The following is a 24,675-nucleotide window of genomic DNA, read 5'->3' on the forward strand; positions in this document are numbered from 1 at the left end:
AATTAGATTTGAAGGAATAGGGTCAAGTGGGCAGGTAGTGAGGTGTGAGAAAGACAAAAGGGAAGCCACTTCACTCTCATTGGTTGGGAGGAGGGTACAGAGAGTGGCAGAGGGGGTGACTGGGAGCGAAGTTGGGAGATTGCAGGTTTGTGTTGGGATGTTTCTTCAGATGGCAAGTGTTTTTATTGAAAAAATAGTCAGCAAGGTCTTGGGCACTGAATGCAGATGAGGGGGTGGTCAGGTGGGTAGAGGAGAGAGTTGAAAATGGAGAAGAGTCTTTTAGAGTTTGAAGAGTGAGTGGATATAAGAGACGAGAAGTAGGTTTGCTTAGCTAAACGAAGGGCAGAGGTGTAAGAGTAAAGAATTAACTTATAGTGCATGAAATCAGGTTCAGAGCGGGATTTCTTCCAGGCACGTTCAGCAGTGCGGGAGCATTTTTATAGGTGGCGTGTTTGTTGGGAGTGCCAGGGCTGGAGCTGACAATGTGGGGCTTTGCAAAGTTGGGGCAGAGCGAGAGTGTCAAGTGCAGCGGAGAGAGTATTGTTATAGTGGGTTATAGCAAAGTCAGGGCAGGATATCGTGGAAGTGTGGGGGAGGTGTATATGATGAAGATTGGAGAGTTGGGGAGGGTCCACAGTGTGCAGATTTCTACTGGTGCGGGGGCAAGAGGGGGAAGTAGGTTTAGCATCTATATTAGGATTAAAAGTGAGCAGATGGTGGTCTGAGATGGTAAATGGGTGACAGGCAACATCAGAGAGAGAGCAGAGATAGGAGAATACCAGATCAATCGAGTGTCCATCACGGTGGGTAGGGAATAGGGTGGATTGTGAAAGGCCGAAGGAGTTAGTGAGCGAGAGAAGTTTAGAGGCAGCAGGGGCAGATGGGTTGTCAATAGGGATGTTGAAGTCCCCCAGAATTAGGGTAGGTGTATTTGTAGAGAGAAAATGAGAAAGCCAGGCAGCAAAGTAATGATGACAGCTATCCCAAATGTTATGATCTAGAACCATATCACGGCTGGAAGACACCCCAGGCTGAACCTATATTTATATGGTGCTGCATAAGTAAGTGTTTATTTGAACATGTTAATTTTTACTAAGTTCTAGATTAACAAAAGAGCTCATTTGCTATTAGTATTACTGTTTCCTCTTTCACATTCTATCAGCTGCATATTTAAATACATCAAATTATTATGACCGTGTTAATTAGTGAATCTAATGGCACACAAGACATATGGTTGGCTGGGGGTTAAAATCTGCAAACTGGACAAAAATGTCCTGGTTCATTTAGCTGTGTGCCTATTACAAGATTAAGGCATGTGCCGGAGCATCCCTTATTAATCATGTGGGGATATCCTGGCAGACCACTGACTTTATGATTTCCTACTGTGTCTCTAAAGGTATAAACAGTATATATTGTTACAGCAGCCGCATCAGAAGCCTTAATTTAAAATAAAATCACATTGTTTCCTGTTACTGAGCCCTAAATAATTATTAATCTATCAGACTATGGAGTTTCCTTAACAACTAAAAAAAAGAACATACAAACAAATATGCAAGGGGTAATATGCACTAAGTAGAAGCATTTTTTTATTATAAAGGAAGCAGTAAAGAACATATGGAATGATGAAACAGCCCTGATGTTTTGTGTTCACAATAATCCCCAGTGATTTATATTACCCCATGCAAGTTTCCCCATTCTTCCCCTGCTTGGAAGAATCCACCCACCACATCAGCCATTAAGATTAGGTTGTGTTACTGCCATACCTCCAAAACTACCACCCCTAAAATGACTCTGTACATTACATCATATTCCCACACAATGCTGCCACTGAGCAATACTGCTGTTTCATTTTTACCTGGCTCTCTCATAGCATTTATTAAGGGCTTCACAAGCTTCCCTCCTCACTCTGGCTACAGCTACTCTCTGATATACATGAGAAACATATTTATATAAAGGAAACATAGAAGCCTTCAGAACTGCATTACAAGACAACAAGATGATGACTCTGAAGGATACAGTGGCACTAAATTTACTATTTTGTGCAATTTGGTGCTTTGCATCAGCATTAACAATTGATGATTTGCTATATGTTAATTTTAATAATGAATTGGAAAATGGGATTCCCCAACCTGATGAAGGCAAGTAAAGAAGAGTCATTTTTTATTGCAAGATAAATGTTTTACTACCTTATTATATATTATAGCAGAGTAGAATTACAAATTTTTAATTTTATTTTTAAGTTTAATTGTGTAGAAATCTAGTATATATATATTATTATTTTTTTAGACAAGGTTGAGATTAGTTAGTATGGCACACGTTTGTTTAATGTGTACACATTAAGGGGAATGCAAGAAATTTAAAAGATAAATTATTTTTCTATTGCATCTATGAAAATATGTAGAGATCACACTCAGATAAATACAGCAATGTATCTTGCAAGGTTATAACTGGGGAAATGTTAAGTGTTCCAGTGCTGCATCTAACTAATATTGCTTGAATGGTATTTCAGATGCTGTATCTGACTGCCAAGCAAAAGATCTTACAAAGTGGGACAAGCTGTTCACGATGTTAGAGAACTCCCAGATGAGGGAGAATATGCTGCTTCAATCCTTGGATGAAGTTATTAAGGTGGAACTGCAGACTTTGAGAGGAGAGATGCTGGACTTTGTATCTAACTTTGCAGGAACTTGTGCTACAAACATTGAAAGAGCAACATTTAAAATTTCAGAAAGTGTAGACAAAACACTAGATACAAGACTTCAACAAGCTCAAGAGGATGGGAATAGTCTCAGATCTTTGCAGGCAGCCCAGCTAGAAGACCAAACCTTACTGATATTTAACATATCCAACAGACTTGACAACTTTGACCGATTATTACAGAAAAGAGCAGAGTCTGACCTATTACAGCAAAATGAAGGTGCAGCCCAGTGTCAAGCCCAAGTAGACAGGCTGACCTCAGCACAAAATCAAATAGGAGAACTGGCCTCCCAACTAAAGCAAACCCAAGCATGGATCAGTCAACGCTTCTTGCCATCAGGTAAGATAACACCAACATCCATATCATTACTGAATTAATTTGCATATAATAAGCACTAAACATAAGGCTCACATTTTTAAAGGAGCAGTCATGATAATTTAAAAAATCATAACCTTTTTTCAGTGCATTTTCATATTAGATTTTATGTAATAAATGTACATGTATTAATTACTCTTAAAAGCAGATCTCCATGCTATGAAATATGAAAATTAAAGTTGCAGATAACTGAAGCCCAGTGCAAGAGTCATGGGGGTAAATTGCATTTCACGTAAGAAGCGTGTCTACAAAACTCTATAAATTGCATTTCACATAAGAAGCGTGTCTACAAAACTCTATAAATTGCATTTCACATAAGAAGCATGTCTACAAACTCTATAAATTGCATTTCACATAAGAAGCATGTCTACAAACTCTATAAATTGCATATCACATAAGAAGCATGTCTACAAAACTCTATAAATTGCATTTCACATAAGAAGCGTGTCTACAAAACTCTATAAATTGCATATCACATAAGAAGCATGTCTACAAAACTCTATTAATTGCATATCACATAAGAAGCGTGTCTACAAAACTCTATAAATTGCATTTCACATAAGAAGCGTGTCTACAAAACTCTATAAATTGCATTTCACATAAGAAGCATGTCTACAAACTCTATAAATTGCATTTCACATAAGAAGCATGTCTACAAACTCTATAAATTGCATATCACATAAGAAGCATGTCTACAAAACTCTATAAATTGCATTTCACATAAGAAGCGTGTCTACAAAACTCTATAAATTGCATATCACATAAGAAGCATGTCTACAAAACTCTATTAATTGCATATCACATAAGAAGCGTGTCTACAAAACTCTATAAATTGCATTTCACATAAGAATCATGTCTACAAACTCTATAAATTGCATTTCACATAAGAAGCATGTCTACAAACTCTATAAATTGCATTTCACATAAGAAGCGTGTCTACAAACTCTATAAATTGCATTTCACATAAGAAGCATGTCTACAAAACTCTATAAATTGCATTTCACATAAGAAGCATGTCTACAAACTCTATAAATTGCATTTCACATAAGAAGCATGTCTACAAACTCTATAAATTGCATTTCACATAAGAAGCATGTCTACAAGCTCTATAAATTGCATTTCACATAAGAAGCATGTCTACAAGCTCTATAAATTGCATTTCACATAAGAAGCATGTCTACAAGCTCTATAAATTGCATTTCACATAAGAAGCATGTCTACAAGCTCTATAAATTGCATTTCACATAAGAAGCATGTCTACAAACCTCTACAGACTGTAGAACTTAGAAAATAAATGTCAGCAAAATTCTACAGTAGTAGCAGCTACCTCATCCCCTAGCAATAAATACTAATTACTGTATTTACTATAATTTAGCATCCATATTAACCTTAGCTGGGTGCATAAAGAGATTATTATGGTAGGTCATTGTCTGACGTACCTTTCATAATATCATTAAAATTGACTATTAGGAAATGAACAATGTAGCTAGACATACATGTTATTTTCTCATTGTTATGAATTTATCATTTACTATGATTCACAAGTAGGATTTTGATTTGGCTTTGTACTTATCCTTATTAAATGAAACTGCAAAGCAGAGTGAAAAATGTGTGGGTCCCACTAGCAGTGAAAGAGTTAACCATTTTTTGTTTGGAAGGCCGGTCTGACAACCCCCCCTGCTTGGAACATTTCCTTTTCTAACCAAGAAAGAAAGTTATGAGAGAGCAGCACAAAATGTAAAATCATCTCCCCATGGTGTGTGGTCAGAATAGTATAAACACTTTTTTTTGCTGGCAAAAGATGTGATCATCTGAGGGTCTGGCAGTGGATCAAAATATTAGACAGCAAAAAACAGAGCACTATTGGTGCATCGTGAGTGAGTTTGTCTTTTATGTATTACACCTCATGAAGCTTTCATAGTAGTGGTATACAAAGTAACGTCTTCGATGGCTACAAACAGGGCACAATTTGTAAATCTCACTGTAGAACCAATGAGAATGACTAAACTAACTCATCTATTCTCAAATAGAGATACAGCTAAAATCTGGAGCCCCTGAGGACTGAATACCTTATTTTATCAAATAATATTAATCAATACAATGCCCATGCAGACATGTGCTATCTATGTTATGCACATGGGCATCTGGATAGGAAGGGGACATAGGCCTCCCACTGGAATTTTGTTCTATATATTAAAACGCACTCACTTTATTCACTTTATTATATCAATGAGACAACTTTAAAAAACAAACAACAAAAAAACAAAAAAAAAACAGTCTACCAAAAGCAAATTTTTCCAGCTGCATATCATACTACTGAACTGATTTTCTTAAAGGACCAGTCATTTTATTTTTTGCTTCCTCCCATTACAGGATTTATTTTCTGAGAACCCATGTAGGTGCATATTAATGACCAATTAGTGAATACAGAGCATCTTTAAATCATTTTCGTTAAGGATTATTGTGTTTTTCCAGGTGTAAAGAGCCACACTTTGAGAAACAATCTACTGTGTTTCAGTTATATGGCACTAATAGAATACGACCTGAACCCATAAACACAAACATATGCTCCTCACTTATAGAAATGTAAGCCACATATCATTATGTCTGCATTAACTGTATCTTCACATGGGATTTATAAGATATGACACATTATTACAGACCAACAAGAGACATTCAGTTTTACCTGAAATTACTTTGCAACTTCACATTTTTTTTAATATATTGTACATCATACAATAGTGAACTGATATTAACATGCCGGCAATATTTATGTATTAATGATGTATGACCTGTCACAGTTTGCCTGTTACTGCCAAGCACTATTCGTTTGCAACTTAAAGGGACAGTATACACCAATTTTAATTTAACTATATGTAATAGACACTACTGTAAATAATAACAGGTACTGATGTAAAATTTCAGTAAACTTTTAAAAACTTAGCACTGTTGATGGGATTAGTCTGGAACACCCACTGAAAGGGACTGAGAGCACACCCTCACCTGCATATGAATAGACCCATTATACAAACAGAAGCAATGTGGCGTCTGTATTTATAAGCATCTAAAACTTTGGGACTTGGTTAGGAGTCTGAAAATCAACACAATGTTATTTAAAAATAAGCAAAACTAGACATTGTTACAAAAACACCTCTAGATGGGCTATATAAATAGATCATCTACAACACATGTAGTGTACAATGTCCCTTTAATATGCAGTATATAGAATGTATTATACATAAAGTGAGGCCTCTGTGTTTGTAGCCCTCACTCTACATTTCCGTTTTAGATATGTTTTAAGGGAGCTCAAGATAGTCCTTTTATAACTCAGAGTCCCTTAACTCTTCCAATATCCTTTGTGATAAGTGCCAAGCAGCTAGAAGGAAGGTTCATCTCTTATCATGAGACTTAGCTGCATTTTGCCCCTACCCAGCACTGATGCCTCCTAATATACATGATAATGCATTGTATCTGATTTACAGCAATGACATGAAATGTTATATGTATTATTCTGTGTGATATTTATGGCCAGTGTGGATTATTCACCAAAATGGATATGGTAAGGTTAAATATCTTTGCTGCCAAAAATGCTAACACTGGCAGCCATAGGATTAAGCATTTAAAGGGACATACACATGCAAATGTAAACTACTGCAGTGTGTTAGAACACTTTATTATTATTACACTATTGCTTTTTAATATAACCTGCAAGCTGGTAAAACACATAGTCAAAGTTAGTTCAAGAACAGCAATTTACTAATCTGACTTTCCTGAACATATCTGGTGGACCAATAAAGAGAGACATATACTGCACTTATAAGCAAAAATAACTAGTCAGCTCTCAATAGTGCATTGTGTTCCTGAACCTACCTTTACCAAGAGAGCAAAGCAAAGTTGATAATAGGAGTATATTGAAACTGCATTCTCTATAAGTTATACAAAAGTTTAATTTTGACCTCCATATCCCTTTAAGTAACACATAAATAAATGGTGATTATAAGTAAGAGAGAATCTGTCCTGCACTAATATTACTTGTTGCTGCTGCTTTAAGAACAATACTTACTAAATATATAACGTAAATGCACACGAGTACTCACATACAGTATACACATGTAAAGCAGTTTATCTGCCTATAAACGTACTACAGGCGCCTCAAATGTGAAAGGTTTTCAAAGAAACTTCAGCAACTGGTTTTGATTTTTCACAAAGCTTGGAAGACAGCCAATGAAGCTCTTAAGAGAGTTTCTAATCACATTGTAGTTGGTCTTTTACAGATCTGTTTTTAATTTTAGTAAACCCTTGATAATCAAGTGAAAGGCTTATTAATTCAATATACTATTTCAGATGGTGTTTCTGACATTTCATAACAGTTTCTGAACAAGGTGAGCAAAAAATGTAATGGGGGAAACATTCAGAAAGATTTTTATGTAAACAATGAAATGAAAAATTCCATGGTATTTTAAATTGACTAAAGGTGGAATGCTTCATTTGTTCAAAATCATGGATAATTTCAAGTCACACTGGCTTCTTTAAACAGGAAATGAGTCAGAGCAATTGCCAACGGCAGCCCCCTGCAAACTACATTATAGAAGAACACATTATTAATTGTGGTAAAAAAAAAGTTTCCATGCACTTGGGAAGATCATTCAATAAACAACTGGGAATAATTTCCTTAATTTTCCACATGTGATTATCATGAAGTGATTGAAGTTATAAAACTATTTAATAGGAAATCTATAAAAGGAAAATATAGTGCTTTTAAAGGAACAGTCAAGTCGAAAAAAACTTTCATGATTCAAATAGGGCATGTCATTTTAAACCAAACAACTTTCCAATTTACTTTTATCACTAATTTTGCTTTGTTCTCTTGGTATTCTTAGTTGAAAGCTAGACCTAGGAGGTTCATATGCTAATTTCTTAGACCTTGAAGGCCACCTCTAATCTAAATGCATTTGGATAGTTTTTCACCACTAGAGGGCATAAGTTTATTTGTTTCATATAGATAACATTGAGATCATGCACGTGAATTTACCATTGAGTCAGCTCTGATTGGCTAAAATGCAAGTCTGTCAAAAGAACTGAAATAAGGGGGCAGTCTGCTGAGGCTTAGATACAAGGTAATTACAGAGGTAAACTGTGTATAATTATAACTGTGTTGGTTATGCAAAACTGGGGAATTGGTAATTAAGGGATTATCTATCTTTTAAAATAACAAAAATTCTGGTGTTGACTGTCCCTTTAAAGACGAAATTGCTCAACTTTCACAGAGTATTTTTAAAGGAAACCATATTTTATGTGTGTATACAGGGCATGACACAGGCAGAAACACAGCACAGTGTGTAACAATTGCACTGTAGATCATAAATGTATAGGGGCTTAATTATCAAGCTCCGAATGGAGCTTGATGCCCCTTGTCTAAAGACCGCTGCTCCATAACTTGTCCATCTGCTCTGAGGCGGCAGACAGAAATCAACCCGATTGAATACGATCGGGTTGATTGACACCCCTGATAGCGGCTGATTGGCCGCGAATCTGCAAGGGGTGGCATTGCACCAGCAGTTCTGGTAAACTGCTTGTGCAATGATAAATGCAGACAGCGTATGCTGTCAGCATTTATCAATGTGCAACAGACATGATACGCTACATCGTATTATGTCCGCTCGCACTTTGATAAATATGCCCCATAGTGTTTTGTAGGGTTGTCAGTTGTCTAGTGGCCAACCAGAGACTCCAGTATTTCAGCATGCTGTCCAGTACAACCTATACAAAAATAGTGGACACTTAAATGTCCACTTTTTAAAGGTCCTGTGTGGCAGACAATTGTAAGTATACATAAGAAGAGAGAAGCGCTCAACCTGGGAACGAACAATAGCATAATAGATTGTTCTATGGCTAGTTACCACCCAAGAAGCAGTCTTTTTTTGCTCAACATGTGCCTTTCACAGAGAAGAACTTTCCTGAAGCATATCAGTCTGATCCTGACTTCACAGTACAGTCCAGCCCTGAAATACCAGGCAATCCCTCTCTGAACAAGAAAAACAGCAAAACCCCAGACGTTCGTTTCGGTCTATTGTGGGCCTCGTCAGTGAGGTGCAGCCATATCCCTCTAGGCACGCTGAGCAACGGGTCCATGTCTGGATTCCCGCATCAGACTTAGGGAGACTTCCCTAAGTGTCATAATTTGCATAAATAAAAAGAGAGAAGCGCTCAACCTGGGAACGAACAATAGCATAATAGCTTGTTCTATGGCTAGTTACCACCCTAGAAGCAGCCTCTTTTTGCTCAATATGTGCCTTTCACAGAGAAGAACTTTCCTGTAGCATATCAGTCTGATCCTGACTTAACAGTACAGTCCAGCCCCGAAATACCAGGCAATCCCTCTCTGAACAAGAGAAACAGCAAAACCCCAGACGTACGTTTCGGTCTATTGTGGGCCTCGTCAGTGAGGTGCAGCCATATCCCTCTATGCACGCTGAGCAACGGGTCCACGTCTGGATTCCCACATCAGACTTAGGGAGACTTCCCTAAGTGTCATAATTTGCATACATAAGAAGAGCGAAGCGCTCAACCTGGGAACGAACAATAGCATAATAGCTTGTTCTATGGCTAGTTACCACCCAAGAAGCAGTCTCTTTTTGCTCAACATGTGCCTTTCACAGAGAAGAATTTTCCTGAAGCATATCAGTCTGATCCTGACTTCACAGTACAGTCCAGCCCTGAAATACCAGGCAATCCCTCTCTGAACAAGAGAAACAGCAAAACCCCAGACGTACGTTTCGGCCTATTGTGGGCCTCGTCAGTGAGGTGCAGCCATATCCCTCTAGGCACACTGAGCAACGGGTCCACGTCTGGATTCCCGCATCAGACTTAGGGAGACTTCCCTAAGTGTCATAATTTGCATACATAAGAAGAGAGAAGCGCTCAACCTGGGAACAAACAATAGCATAATAGATTGTTCTATGGCTAATTACCACCCTAGAAGCAGCCTCTTTTTGCTCAATATGTGCCTTTCACAGAGAATAACTTTCCTGAAGCATATCAGTCTGATCCTGACTTCACAGTACAGTCCAGCCCTGAAATACCAGGCAATCCCTCTCTGAACGAGAGAAACAGCAAAACCCCAGAGGTTTTAAGACATTTTTAAGTACTCATATACCTTTATGTATACTAAATATGGCCCAGAAAAAAATAGACACATGTTATTGCCAGCCATTGAAGATGTTAAACACATACTAGAGTAAAATCTCTCAACTATAAAGATGTAAAACATTGCTCTGCATGTGATAGTGGCCGGGGAGGGGGTAAATGCATTGCTGTGTATGCATTGCTGTCAGCCAAAAGGGTAAATGCATGTGTTTATATGTTACTGGCGTCTAAGGGAATACAATTGCTGCTCAGTTGTGAAAAATATAAACATGGAAGGGTCAATGGTAGAGCTTTCGTAACCACACCTATACCCCTGTAGTCAGCTATAGATTCTATAGTATTTTTGTAGAGGACAAGTAGCAACCCTAGTGATTTACAGCATATGCTCAAGACATTTTCTCCTCAGTGCCATTGTAGTTTATTTCATATAAAAGAAAGTGCAGCTTGATTGTCTGCATCATATCACTTTTTTTGCAATTAATTTCCATATTACTTGTTTAATTTTGAATTTAAGTTAGTCAGAACAGCCAATCTATATGAAACAACTATTTTATCTGTCTGTGTTTAAAAAGAAAATGTTTATTTCTGGAACAATCTAACATTTCCCACTTTTTATTTGCAGGTTTTTATTACCTTTTCATATCTCTAATGTTCCTCCATACAGGGTCTAATGTAACATGTCTGTAAGCAAAGTACTTTATTATTATTGTTATCTTCTATTTATAAAGCTCCAACATTTTATGCAGCGCTATACAAAGGTGCATTACAATCATAAGAGTACAATACAATAAAACAAACTTACAATGAGAAATGATGTAAGACCATACACTATACATAACTACACTTACAATAACAGCCATAAGTAAAATGAGAAGAGTGCCCTACACCCTGGTTTCTCAAAAGCCAGGCCACGGCCCAGTACCAGGCCTTGACAGCCCTCCTGGTGGGCCACGACCAGAAATGCCCCTACTGCGAGCTGTGACAGGCCTGCCACTCCACACATAAGGAATACCGGGCAGGCCTGTCAGAGTGCCAGTGCACATGTGAACTGTACACATATAGTGGCAGTCCAGTGGGAGGACAGCGTGGCACAAGGAGGAGATAGGACTGGACCAGGGCACCGCAGTTAAGTGATACCAGCCCACTGACACCAATGAATGCATATATTTTCTTCCCCCATTTACACCAATGCATTATAATATAATACACACACACACACAAACACATATACTACAGGGCCCTGTACATGACCGGCTAAACTTTACCGGGCCTTGAGGTCACTTGGGTTGAGAGGCACTGCCCTACACCCTTGAGCACAAAAGTGCACATACAAAAGTGAGCTACAGTTAGAGGGGCGCTAAAGCTTACAATCTAAAGGAAATACTTTACTGAATTGATAAAGATTCTACAATAAAACACTCATAAATCTATCTAAAGTGTGTCTTTCTAAATACATGCCATAAAATGCACTGTTTAATGCCATACAAAAATATATTGTAGATGTTACTATTTGACTTTAACACATAGGGCCCGATGCTCTAAAGATCACTAAGTCAGCCGAGAATTGTTCATTTCAGTCTCTCCAGTTTTACAATGCTCTTGGCAGGTGATAAAAAATAAAGTTTTACCCTCGCTGTACAGAGAAGTGGCAATGTTCCTTCCATAGGAAAGTATAGGGCTCGCTGCCGTTGTAATATTAGAGCATATCGCCAGTGAATATAAATCTCAGCAGTGTGGAAGGGACATATTTTCAAAACATGTTTACCCAACATACAATGTGTGTTTCGTAAATAAAAAAATAGATTATGTTTTGTAATAGTTCACATAATCTATATGCAAAGTTTCACAATAAATGCAGTATATTTATTACAATTGCTTATCTCACCACTGAAAGAATGGCAAGACAGGTATTTGTGAACATGTTCACCTAAGCTACCGGATATTGTTTACAACAGAGATGACCAACTGGCAGACTAAGGGCCTCATGCAGCCCTCTGCACTAGTCTATGTGGCCCCAGGGAAAAAGCAGTACTAAGAATGTGTGACGTAAAGGGGAGAACAGAAGATAGAGGGTACCCTGCAACCTTTCCTAAATCCACTGTGCCACTGAAAATTTTAGTATAGTATTATGTGTGTTTAATAATCATCAATGTATTGTGACCCTTAAGGCTTCTAAAATATTGACCTGCGGCCCCCATTTGTTAGGAAGTTGGCCACCATTGGTTTACAACATTATAACTTACCTGCAAAGTTTCCCTACTGTTATACAGAATACTCCTATGGAACACCTTTATATTGGCATTGACCATTGATAATATTTGTATGCGATGACCATTGTTAACAAAAAAAAAATCATTAAACATGTATGAGCTGGGGGATTGTGGGTATACTGTGCATGTGCATATAGTGTTATATACAGTATCTCACAAAAGTGAGTACATCCCTCACATGTTTGTAAATATTTTATTATATCTTTTCATGTGACAACACTGAAGAAATAACACTTTGCTATAATGTAAAGTAGTGAGTGTACAGCCTGTATAACAGTGTAAATTTGCTGTCCCCTCAAAATAACTCAACATACAGCCATTAATGTCTTAACCATTGGCAACAAAAGTGAGTACACCCCTAAGTGGAAATGTCCAAATTGGGCCCAATACCCATTTTCCCTCCCCGATGTCATGTGACTCGTTAGTGTTACAAGGTTTCAGGTGTGAATGGGGAGCAAGTGTGTTAAATTTGGTGTTATCGCTCTCACACTCTCTCATACTGGTCACTGGAAGTTCAACATGGCACCTCATGGCCAAGAACTCTCTGAGGATCTGAAAAAAAGAATTGTTGCTCTACAGAAAGATGACCTAGGCTATAAGAAGATTGCCAAGACCCTGAAACTGAGCTGCATCACAATGGGCAAGACCATACAGCAGTTTTACAGGACAGATCCACTCAGAACAGGCCTCACCATGGTCGACCAAAGAAGTTGAGTGCACATGCTCAGCGTCATATCCAGAGGTTGTCTTTGGGAAATAGACATATGAGTGCTGCCAGCATTGCTGCAGAGGTTGAAGGGGTGGGGGGTCAGCCTGTCAGTGCTCAGACCATACACCGCACACTGCATCAAATTGGTCTGCATGGCTGTCTTCTCAGAAGGAAGCCTCTTCTAAATATGATGCACAAGAAAGCCCGCAAACAGTTTGCTGAAGAGAACCATGTCATGTGGTCTGATGAGACCAAGATTAACTTATTTGGTTCAGATGGCGTCAAGCATGTGTGGCGGCAACCAGGTGAGGAGTACAAAGACAAGTGTGTCTTGCCTACAGTCAAGCATAGTGGTGGGAGTGTCATGGTCTGGGCCTGCATTAGTGCTGCCGGCACTGGGGAGCTACAGTTCATTGAGGGAACCATGAATGCCAACATGTACTGTGACATACTAAAGCAGAGCATGATCCCCTCCCTTCGGAGACTGGGCAGTATTTCAACACGATAACAACCCCAAACACAACTCCAAGACAACCACTGCCTTGCTAATGAAGCTGAGGGTAAAGGTAATGGACTAGCCAAGCATGTCTCCAGACCAAAACCCTATTGAGCATCTGTGGGGCATCCTTTAAACGGAAGGTAGGGGAGCGCAAGGTCTCAAACATCCACCAGCTCCGTGATGTCGTCATGGAGGAGTGGAAGAGGACTCCAGTGGCAACCTGTGAAGCTCTGGTGAACTCTATGCCCAAGAGGGTTAAGGCAGTGCTGGAAAATAATGGTGGCCACACAAAATATTGACACTTTGGACCTAATTTGGACATTTCCACTTAGGGGTGTACTCACTTTTGTTGCCAGCAGTTTAGACATTAATGGTTGTGTGTTGAGTTATTTTGAGGGGACAGCAAATTTACACTGTTATACAGGCTGTACACTCACTACTTTACATTGTAGCAAAGTGTCATTTCTTCAGTGTTGTCACATGAAAATATATAATAAAATATTTACAAAAATGTGAGGGGTGTATTCGCTTTTGTGAGATACTGTATATATATATATATATATATATATATATATATATATATATATATATATGTGTGTGTGTGAATCAGCAAGACGTAGCTCCTTCTTTTGCAAACATTATGTGTTTATTCCAACGTTTTGGCCCCCATTTGGGCTTTTGTCACCTTGACAAAGGCCCAAATGGGGGCCGAGATGTTGGAATAAATTTTTGTGTGTTTTTTATTTTTAGGAACAAGATTTCATGGATGGGATATAAATAACCCACAGGCGACAGTGGCCCAAGTATTTTTGTGTATTTAATAAACATTGCATTTTTTAAAGAAGACAGCTTTTTTGACATTATATTTATTTAGCAGCTATAACCTACTATATTTAAAGTACGTTCACACTGTACTGAACAAGTTTACTTCTAATATCATGATCACACTGTATCACATGTGTTATTAAAAGTAAACACTTTGGAACTGTTCAATAGCGATATTAGAAGTAAATCCTTTCAGTACTTACATTAAACACAATGTTAAAAAAGCTGTCTACTTTTAAATAGTGCATTGTTTAAAAAACAAACTATTGTAAAAAAACTTGCGGCCACTGTCTTCAGCATAATATTAATATCCCATACTTGAAATCTTGTTCCTAAAAATAAAATTAAAAAAGCCAAATATTAAATACACATTTATTTAAAGGGATAGGAAAGTCAAAATTAAACTTGCATGATTCAGATAGAGCATGTCATTTTAAGATACTTTTAAATATACTTCTTTTTTTAAATGTGTATGTTCTCTTCGTATCTCTTGTTGAAAAATAATTTGCACACTAGGGGGAGCTAGCTACTGATTGGTGCCTGCAAACATTTGTCTCTTGTGATTGGCTAACTAGATGTGATCAGCTAGCTGCCAGTAGGGCAGTGCTGTTCCTCCAGCAAAAGATAAGAGAATGAAGCAAATTAGATACTTGGAGTAAACTGGAAAGTTGTTTAAAATTGTATTTTCTATCCAAATCATGAAATAGATTTTGTGGTTTCCTTTTAATTAAATAACAAACTTAGCAAAAATAGATTATATACTAATTTCACAATATTATATACACTGTCTAAAGGGATCATTTACATTTAAACCTTGCTGAACATGGTGATGCTACTTTGAACATTCCATTACTGGAAAGAACATTCCTCAACAAAGAATACTAAAATGCCTTCAAACATAATTAGATCCCTTTAGAACATTTCACCGGCAGAATTGATTACGATGCAGATACCTTTAAACATAGTGCTATTGTGACAATCCTTTGATCATTGCACACATAGGGGCCGATTTATTATTGTGCGGACGGACATGATCCGCTGTAGAGGATCATGTCTGCCGCACATCGATAAATGCCGACAGCCTATTTATCATTGCACAAGCATTTCACTAGAAATCCTTGTGCAATGCCGCCCCCTGCACATTCGCGGCCAATCGGCTGCTAGTAGGGGGTGTCAATTAACCCGATCGCATGTGGAGGTGGCGGACGAGTTAAGAAGCATTGGTCTTAAAACCGCTGCTTCTTAACTCCTGTTTCGGAAACAGCTGCATTGGGGCCAACACGGGGCATGATAAATCAGCCCCTTAGTAAGAATTTTTTTACCATAAGTCCTATCTCCCTCAGGACATATATTGGGCATATTTATGATGCCCCGTGTTTCTGGCGAGCCTTTATCTCCAGAAATCCACCCGATCGAATATGATCGGGTTGATTGACACCCCCTGCTAGCGTCCGATTGGCAGTGAATCTGTAGGGGGCGGCATTGCATCAGCAGTTCACTAGAACTGCTGGTGCAATGATAAATGCTGAGAGCGTATGCTGTCTGCATTTATCGATGTGCAGCGGACATGATCCGCTATATCGGATCATGTCCGCTCGCACAATGATAATTCGGCCCCATTTTCTTTTCTTTCTGAACTGTTAATGTGTTACTACTAATTATACAAAACCACTCAGACATATGACATCCATAATGCTTTCATTCCTACATCCATTTGTCTGATATTATTGTATTTATTTTAAAGATTTTTAGACACTTCTAACCAAACTCTTCTGAGTTGTGGACCCTTTGTTTGCCTATCACCAGAATTCCCCAGAGCACACATTCTTAGTTTCACTTTTTGGGGCCACAAAAACTATGATATATTCTCAGTTTTGCTTTCCCCTTAGGGGCTGCACAAACCAGTGCAGTCATTGGCCCCCGTTGGCCATTCCTGCTTTAAGTCATCATAATATTGTGCCAGTACAGTAGTAGCACTGGCTAGTAGTAATTTAATCTAGTTGCTAAAACTGTATCTTGGTTTTTTTTGGTCTACCTTCCTTGGCTCAGAAGAGTTTGTTTAGCTTTTAAAAATCTCATCGATTTATAAAAAAACAAATGTAGTTGGACGCATTGTTGAACTTCTATAATAATTACAAGAATTCATTAGTATAAAGCTTAGTCTATAGTTTATACAACCATCTCTTTTGGATTTTATGTTAAGAGTCAATTTGTACAGTTTTAGGCCATCATAGAGTCCTTAATCAAGGTTATATGTAGCAATAGCTGTATCAAACAGGGCTCCCCAGAGCTCAGGGCCTAGCAGTGACTATGCATTTGAGTATAAAGCATTACTTTACAATATGATACTGATAATACAGGGCTTAAAGGGATATGAAACAAAACAATTTACTTTTGTCATGCAGACAAAGCATAACATTTTTAAAAAGTTTCCAATTTACTTCTATTATCAAATTTGCTTTGTACCCATAATAATCTGTGTTGAAGAGATACCTAGGTAGGCATCTGGAACTCTACATGACAGGAAATAGTGCTGTCATCTAGTGCTTTTGCAATTGGATAACATTCTTGCAAAACTGCTGCCGTATAGTGCTCCAGAAATGGGCCGGCTTCTAAGCAAATGCCCCTGTTTTTCAACAAAAGATTTAATTAATTACAACCAGAGATTGTTGTAAAGAAAGATACACAAATAGCGCTCTGTTCCCAGGATATATTACTGCTTGTGGAAAATTTACATCATACTTTATTAAAAAAATGTAACTTTATTAGTTGTGTTATAAAAATGGGTGCTTTAAAATCAACATGTGATAAAGGCTGGCTTCTATAACAAGCTCTGGGAAATTTTCACCAGGCTAGCGTGGTATATTGCATTGTCTATGAATAATATTATAGTATTATTTAGGAGAACTATTAACGTTGTCTCCTGCTAAGTCCATACAGAAACAATATACAGATATGTTAGGTCAGTGAGGGTAGATTACAATCTACTGTACTATAGTGACATATAAGGATTCCTGGTAATTATAAAAGAAATGGATCTTATCTGTAATTACAGCCAATTGCAAACATTATATAGATGTATATGATTACTTCACCGATCTAGTATAAGCTAATATAATAGTTTATGGCTGTGATAGAGTAGAGCGTCTCTAAGTAAATGCCAAGCTAAATGAGATATCACATTGTATTGTGTATTGCTACTATTGAAGGATAAACTTCCTAATGCTATATTAGGAGAATCTCCTTATATAGTGGTTAGTGTTGCCAAAGTAATGGAGTAATATATAGGGCGTAGTTGGGGACACTAAGAAATCTACTGATAAGATAGTCTCCCTATAGTGGTGTATTGTTTGTATAAGAGCTGTGTAGCGATTCTTGCCAAGTAAGACCATGAGAAATTATTTTTAAACAGTGATAGTAAGGCATTCAATTTATGAAATAATTATATTAATGCACATATGCATTGCTTACGTTGAAAACATCAATAAATATATAATATTAGATCTCTGCTGTGTTGTTATATTACTAGTTATTCTAATTGAGATTACATGCTGCTAAAAAAGCTTTACAGCGGATTCATCATGATATGTTAAAGAAAGTTGCCACCCCAATAATGCAAATCGTATCTGTTATTGCCAGCTAGTATGCGAATACACAGTTTATATTTGAAAACCTCTATAGAGATGTTCCATTGTATCTCTAAATTATCGTTATATTGTTTCACCCTATAGTGGTATTTACATGCTACTGTAACAGCTTTATGGCAATTGTAACATGTTGTGTGAAAAGAATTACAAATAGTGATGTTCGATCCGCCCCCTATTCGTCATCATTGAGTAAACTTTGACCCTGTAGCTCACAGTCACAAGAAACATTCCAGCCAATCAGCAGCAGACACTCCCTCCCACCTCCTGGACAGCATCCATTTTAGATTCATTCGGAGCCTGCATTCTTAGTGAGAGGAGGGACAGTGTAGCTGCTGCTGATTTAATAGGGAAATTGATAGCTAGGCTAGTGTATTCAGTGTCCACTACAGTCCTGAAGGACTCATCTAATCTCTGCTGTAAGGACAGCACCCCAAAAAGACCTTTTTAGGGCTAGAACATCAGTCTGCTTTTTTTTTTCCCCTGTGTAATCTAATTGCAGCCTGCCTGCCAGCTCAGGCTCACAGCGTATACTGTGCCCACTTGCCCAGTGCCACCACTAATATCTGGTGTAACAGTAGTGTACATTTAAAAAAACAACTTTTTTTAATTTGAAATAATAGCAGTCATTTTCCTTCACACGTGTGCGTTTGAGGTCCTGCCAGGGCACAGTGTGACACCATTGCAAGTCATATCTGCTAAAACAGTAGTGTACATTTAAAAAAAAAAAAAAAACTTTTTTTAATTTGAAATAATAGCAGTCAGTTTCCTTCACACGTGTGCATTTCAGGTCCTGCCAGGGCACAGTGTGACACCAGTGCAAGTCATATCTGCTAAAACAGTAGTGTACATTTAAAAAAAAACAACCTTTTTTTACTGTGAAATAATAGCAGTCAGTTTCCTTCACACGTGTGCGCTCCAGGTCCTGCCAGGGCACAGTGTCCCACCAGTGCAAGTCATATCTACTAAAACAGTAGTGTACATACATTTAAAAAAAACAAAAACCTTTTTTACTGTGAAATAATAGCAGTCAGTTTCCATCACACGTGTGCGTTCCAGGTTCTGCCAGGGCACAGTGTCACACCAGTGCAAGTCATATCTGCTAAAACAGTAGTGTACATACATTTTAAAAAAAAAAAAACTTTTATTGTGAAATAATAGCAGTCAGTTTCCCTCACACGTGTGCGCTCCAGGTCCTGCCAGGGCACAGTGTCACACCAGTGCAAGTCATATCTACTAAAACAATAGTGTACATACATTTAAAAACAAAACAACAACCTTTTTTTACTGTGAAATAATAGCAGTCAGTTTCCTTCACACGTGTGCGTTCCAGGTCCTGCCAGGGCACAGTGTCACACCAGTGCAAGTCATATCTGCTAAAACAGTAGTGTACATACATTTAAAAAAAAAAACACCTTTTTTATTGTGAAATAATAGCAGTCAGTTTCCCTCACACGTGTGCGCTCCAGGTCCTGCCAGGGCACAGTATCACACCAGTGCAAGTCATATCTACTAAAACAGTAGTGTACATACATTTAAAAAAAAACAACCTTTTTTTATTGTGAAATGATAGCAGTCAGTTTCCCTCACACGTGTGCATTCCAGGTCCTGCCAGGGCACAGTGTCCCACCAGTGCAAGTCATATCTGCTAAAACAGTAGTGTACATTTAAAAAAAAAAAAACCTTACACTACCTGAACGATACAACATCATACCTGATGTTTTAAAGCACGTTATTCCAAACAATTTAGGAATGTTAGGTGATTTATGCCCTTTATGGATTAAAACCAGACTCTGCATCAACTATGTAATTTTCCATGGGAGTTTGCCATGGATCCCCCTCCGGCATACCACAGTCCAGGTGTTAGTCCCCTTGAAACAACTTTTCCATCACTTTTGTGGCCAGAAAGAGTCCCTGTGGGTTTTAAAATTCGCCTGCCTATTGAAGTCTATGGTGGTTCACCCGGTTCGCTCGTTCGCAAACTTTTGCGGAAGTTCGCGTTCGCCATTCGCGAACGCAAAATTTTAGGTTTGCGACATCACTAATTACAAACCGTATTAGTGATAGTATCATATCAATAGCTTGTACTCATAATGTTAACAACATTCTATTGTTGAGAAGTAGCAGCAATACATCTACCATATTTACGGAACCAGTGAATCTGTGAGTCACAGTCAGTTAGTAGTAATTTATGTACAACCTAATCTAACATAATCTGAGTATACACGCATGTCAGCTCAGATATTATTTTGTACCAGTCTTTATCTACATAGAAACATTAAAAGTGAAGGGTCCCATAAGCCCTTTTCCCCTAACATGTTTCGCCTGCAACACTTTTAATGTTTCTATGTAGATAAAGACTGGTACAAAATGATATCTGAGCTGACATGCGTGTATACTCAGATTATGTTAGATTAGGTTGTACATAAATTACTACTAACGGACTGTGACTCACAGATTCACTGGTTCCGTAAATATGGTAGATGTATTGCTGCTACTACTCAACAATAGAATGTTGTTAACATTATGAGTACAAGCTATTGATACTATCACTAATACGGTTTGTAATTCTTTTCACACAACATGTTACAATTGCCATAAAGCTGTTACAGTAGCATGTAAATACCACTATAGGGTGAAACAATATAACGATAATTTAGAGATACAATGGAACAGCTCTATAGAGGTTTTCAAATATAAACTGTGTATTCGCATACTAGCTGGCAATAACAGATACGATTTGCATTATTGGGGTGGCAACTTTCTTTAACATATCATGATGAATCCGCTGTAAAGCTGTTTTAGCAGCATGTAATCTCAATTAGAATAACTAGTAATATAACAACACAGCAGAGATCTAATATTATATATTTATTGATGTTTTCAACGTAAGCAATGCATATGTGCATTAATATAATTATTTCATAAATTGAATGCCTTACTATCACTGTTTAAAAATAATTTCTCATGGTCTTACTTGGCAAGAATCGCTACACAGCTCTTATACAAACAATAGACCACTTTAGGGAGACTATCTTATCAGTAGATTTCTTAGTCTCCCCAACTATGCCCTATATATTACTCCATTACTATGGCAACACTAACCACTATATAAGGAGATTCTCCTAATATAGCATTAGGAAGTTTATCCTGCAATAGTAGCAATACACAATACAATGTGATATCTCATTTAGCTTGGCATTTACTTAGAGACGCTCTACTCCATTACAGCCATAAACTATTATATTAGCTTATACTAGATCGGTGAAGTAATCATATACATCTATATAATGTTTGCAATTGGCTGTAATTACAGATAAGATCCGTTTCTTTTATAATTACCAGGAATCCTTATATGTCACTATAGTACAGTAGATTGTAATCTACCCTCACTGACCTAACATATCTGTATATTGTTTCTGTATGGACTTAGCAGGAGACAACGTTAATAGTTCTCCTAAATAATACTATAATATTATTCATAGACAATGCAATATACCACGCTAGCCTGGTGAAAATTTCCCAGAGCTTGTTATAGAAGCCAGCCTTTATCACATGTTGATTTTAAAGCACCCATTTTTATAACACAACTAATAAAGTTACATTTTTTTAATAAAGTATGATGTAAATTTTCCACAAGCAGTAATATATCCTGGGAACAGAGCGCTATTTGTGTATCTTTCTTTACAACAATCTCTGGTTGTAATTAATTAAATGTTTGTCTATACACAGCACCTATTGGCATAGATTATATTCTATAAGGCTAATTAAACACCATTACAAGCCCTTCCCAAATACATAAATCTTAGTAGTGCCATCACATTTTATTCTCTATAACTATTTCAACAAAAGATACCAAGATAACAAAGAAAGTGATAGTAGAAGTAAATTAGAAAGTTGCTTAAAATTGCATGCTCTATCTTAATCATGAAAGAAAAATTTTGTGTTTCTTATGTTTTTTTTTACAAAATAGAATAAAACCTATTAATCAATGATCCTAGGCACCTCTCAGTAACTCTCTCAGATGTTCTCTAATAAGTACATTGTTCTGTGGCTTTCCGTAGGAAAATATAATAAATGACGTTGTTGCATGTTACTGAGCAAAGCATTTCTGTGATAAGTTGAACGCCGTTCATTTAGTCATGTACAATAGGTTTACCTACTGTTGTTCCATTGTGATTTTAAAGGGCTGTTTTGGATATGTTAAATTCTACAATTATAGAGTTTGACAATAGTCTCTTAAATCTAATAGAAAATTTAGCAAAAATGGAAATTAATATGCATAATAATTAACGTGTTGAATGTTTTTCTCTTTAACTGTCATAGGCTGTGATGCCGCAGTATTGTTCCCAATGAGATCCCCAAAAATCTATGCAAGTGTGCACCCTGCTGACATGAGCCTGCAGGCCTTTACATCCTGCGTGTGGGTTAAAGTGACTGAAGCCTTGGACAGAACGATTGTCTTCTCCTATGGAACAAAACGAAACCCTTACGAAATTCAACTATATCTGGACCATAACTCAGCTGTGCTTGTGGTAGGTGGTGACAAAAACAAAGTAATAGCAGATAATGCGTTTGAGCAAGGGCAGTGGTCACAACTGTGTGGCACATGGAACTCTGAAGATGGCAATGCCACACTATGGGTCAATGGAGAAAAGAAAGCTATTGTCTCTGAAGTCGCAAAGGGTCACGCTATTCCCGATAGAGGCATATTTCAGCTTGGTCAAGAAAAGAATGGCTGCTGTGTAGGAGGAGGATTTGATGAATCGTTATCCTTTTCTGGAAAGCTTACAGGCTTCAATTTATGGGATAGCGTCCTTGATGATGCTGAGATAGCACGGACAAGTAATGATTGCAGTATTCGTGGTAACATTGTTGGGTGGGGAACTACTGAAGTCCTGCCACATGGTGGCGCTCTATATATCCATTAGTTTTGGCAGTTTGCATGATCATAACATCCATCAAAGAATTGGGTTGATGATTCTATACCTGTTTTATACCCTATAACTAAATATTGTGGGTATATTCAAATGAATACATTCTTATTTAAAGCTATGTTTATTTCTAGAATGGCTATTCTAGTTATCTAACTTATAAAACATCATAACTTGTCATACTTCCTACTTTACATTACTGGAACAGCAACAATTCTTAAGCATATAAAGGTCAAAAGAATAAATTTGATAAAGAGTCTGTCCAGGATGGCCTTAATATTTTTTTAATGTGAATGGTATTATGCAGCTAACAGTAAAATACACTTCATAGATCTAATTATAACCACTTCGTTTAATCACCCATTATATGTGTAATTATATACTACTGTACTATAATGTAAATTGCAATAGAACTACTGTATTTTTGTAAAATTGTACCATAAGACAATTTCAAAATTTATCACAATGTTATAAATCTGCATATTTTAAATGAACAGAGAAATATAAATATATCATTACAAGTAAGTTTACACTGCTTTCCATAGAAATATCTTGGATAAGAAAAATCACATGTACAAGTTTTGTATTTTTTAATTTTTTTTTTTACAGTATATTTTCTTAACACTGATGTCCCAGAAATATTACATTTTAGAAGGCAAACCTACAAATATTTTATTTCGGCCATTATGTAATGCTACCTTACTCACTGTGGTTTCAGTTTACCTATTTGTAATATTTTCTATGGTTCAAATTTTTTTTCTACAAAATAAATTAAATAATTTTTTTTATTATTTGAATTGTGCAGCAGTTCTTGAGTGGTTGATATCTGATCCGTCTCACACAGTTACTGTGGGGATTCTGCACTCATGAGTTATTTAGTTATAGCAACATCAAGTACAAATTTCCTCTGTGACAAAAATGATTTGCTCTCAAGAAAACATGATTAGATATTGAAAACATATTTAACAGGTTAATAGAGTTCTCTATCTAGTGTTACTTAGAAAAATTCAATTTTAAATATAATAAGTTATTTATAGATGACATCACCAAAAGGTCTTATCTTAGTGGTAAATCCGGTATGCTCAGAAACTTAAACTGAATGAGCTTAGCATACAGAAACATGATGACAGCTGTCTGACCCTGCCAGAAAGTTTAACTTTACTGCTGACGGTCAACTTTTAACTTCGTTCCCAAAGAGCTTATAATTAACCATAACCCTCCCAGAAAAGAAACAAAAGACTTTGCAAAGTCATATTCCAGCAATTGTCTTATACAAGAAACATACATAGAACATTTATGTACATATATATATATATATATATATATATATATATATATAAAAATATATATATATATATATATATATACACACAGAGTAGATAGAAGAGAAAAGGTACAGCACCGTTCAAAGTGTATGCATAAAGTCTTTAACCAAGTGCACAAGAACTATCAGGGTCCTGCAACCCCTTGTATACAAAACCAAAAGTATAGAGTAGTCCCAACACTGTTTTTTCAAAGAAAGAGTCCTTTATTCAAGTGACAAGAAAGACAACAAATAGCTACGTTTCGGGCCTA

General features: G+C 37.1%; 2 protein-coding genes across 2 annotated transcripts in view; one reads left to right on the plus strand and one right to left on the minus strand.

Annotated features, from left to right (window-relative positions):
* VEPH1 (ventricular zone expressed PH domain containing 1) overlaps positions 1 to 24,675 on the minus strand; it is a 971,752-nt gene that overhangs the window by 830,492 nt on the left and 116,585 nt on the right. The gene's annotated exons all lie outside the window — the stretch shown is intronic.
* On the plus strand, positions 1,844 to 23,891 carry PTX3 (pentraxin 3). Its single transcript, XM_053710085.1, has 3 exons — positions 1,844 to 2,138; positions 2,510 to 3,037; positions 22,493 to 23,891. Exons 1-3 carry the CDS (start codon positions 1,997 to 1,999, stop codon positions 23,095 to 23,097), a joined length of 1,275 nt encoding a protein of 424 aa, XP_053566060.1. The 5' UTR covers positions 1,844 to 1,996; the 3' UTR covers positions 23,098 to 23,891.

The sequence above is a fragment of the Bombina bombina genome, chromosome 4 (assembly GCF_027579735.1).
Source record: "Bombina bombina isolate aBomBom1 chromosome 4, aBomBom1.pri, whole genome shotgun sequence".
NCBI lineage: Eukaryota > Metazoa > Chordata > Amphibia > Anura > Bombinatoridae > Bombina > Bombina bombina.

What these genes read in the sequence shown, in the direction of transcription:
- PTX3 (XM_053710085.1), top strand. Translation starts at nt 1,997, where the DNA reads ATGATGACTCTGAAGGATACAGTGGCACTAAATTTACTATTTTGTGCA. An exon ending in GATTCCCCAACCTGATGAAG is followed by an intron (nt 2,139 to 2,509) that starts GCAAGTAAAGAA and finishes ATGGTATTTCAG; the next exon opens with ATGCTGTATCTGACTGCCAA. An exon ending in TCAACGCTTCTTGCCATCAG is followed by an intron (nt 3,038 to 22,492) that starts GTAAGATAACAC and finishes TAACTGTCATAG; the next exon opens with GCTGTGATGCCGCAGTATTG.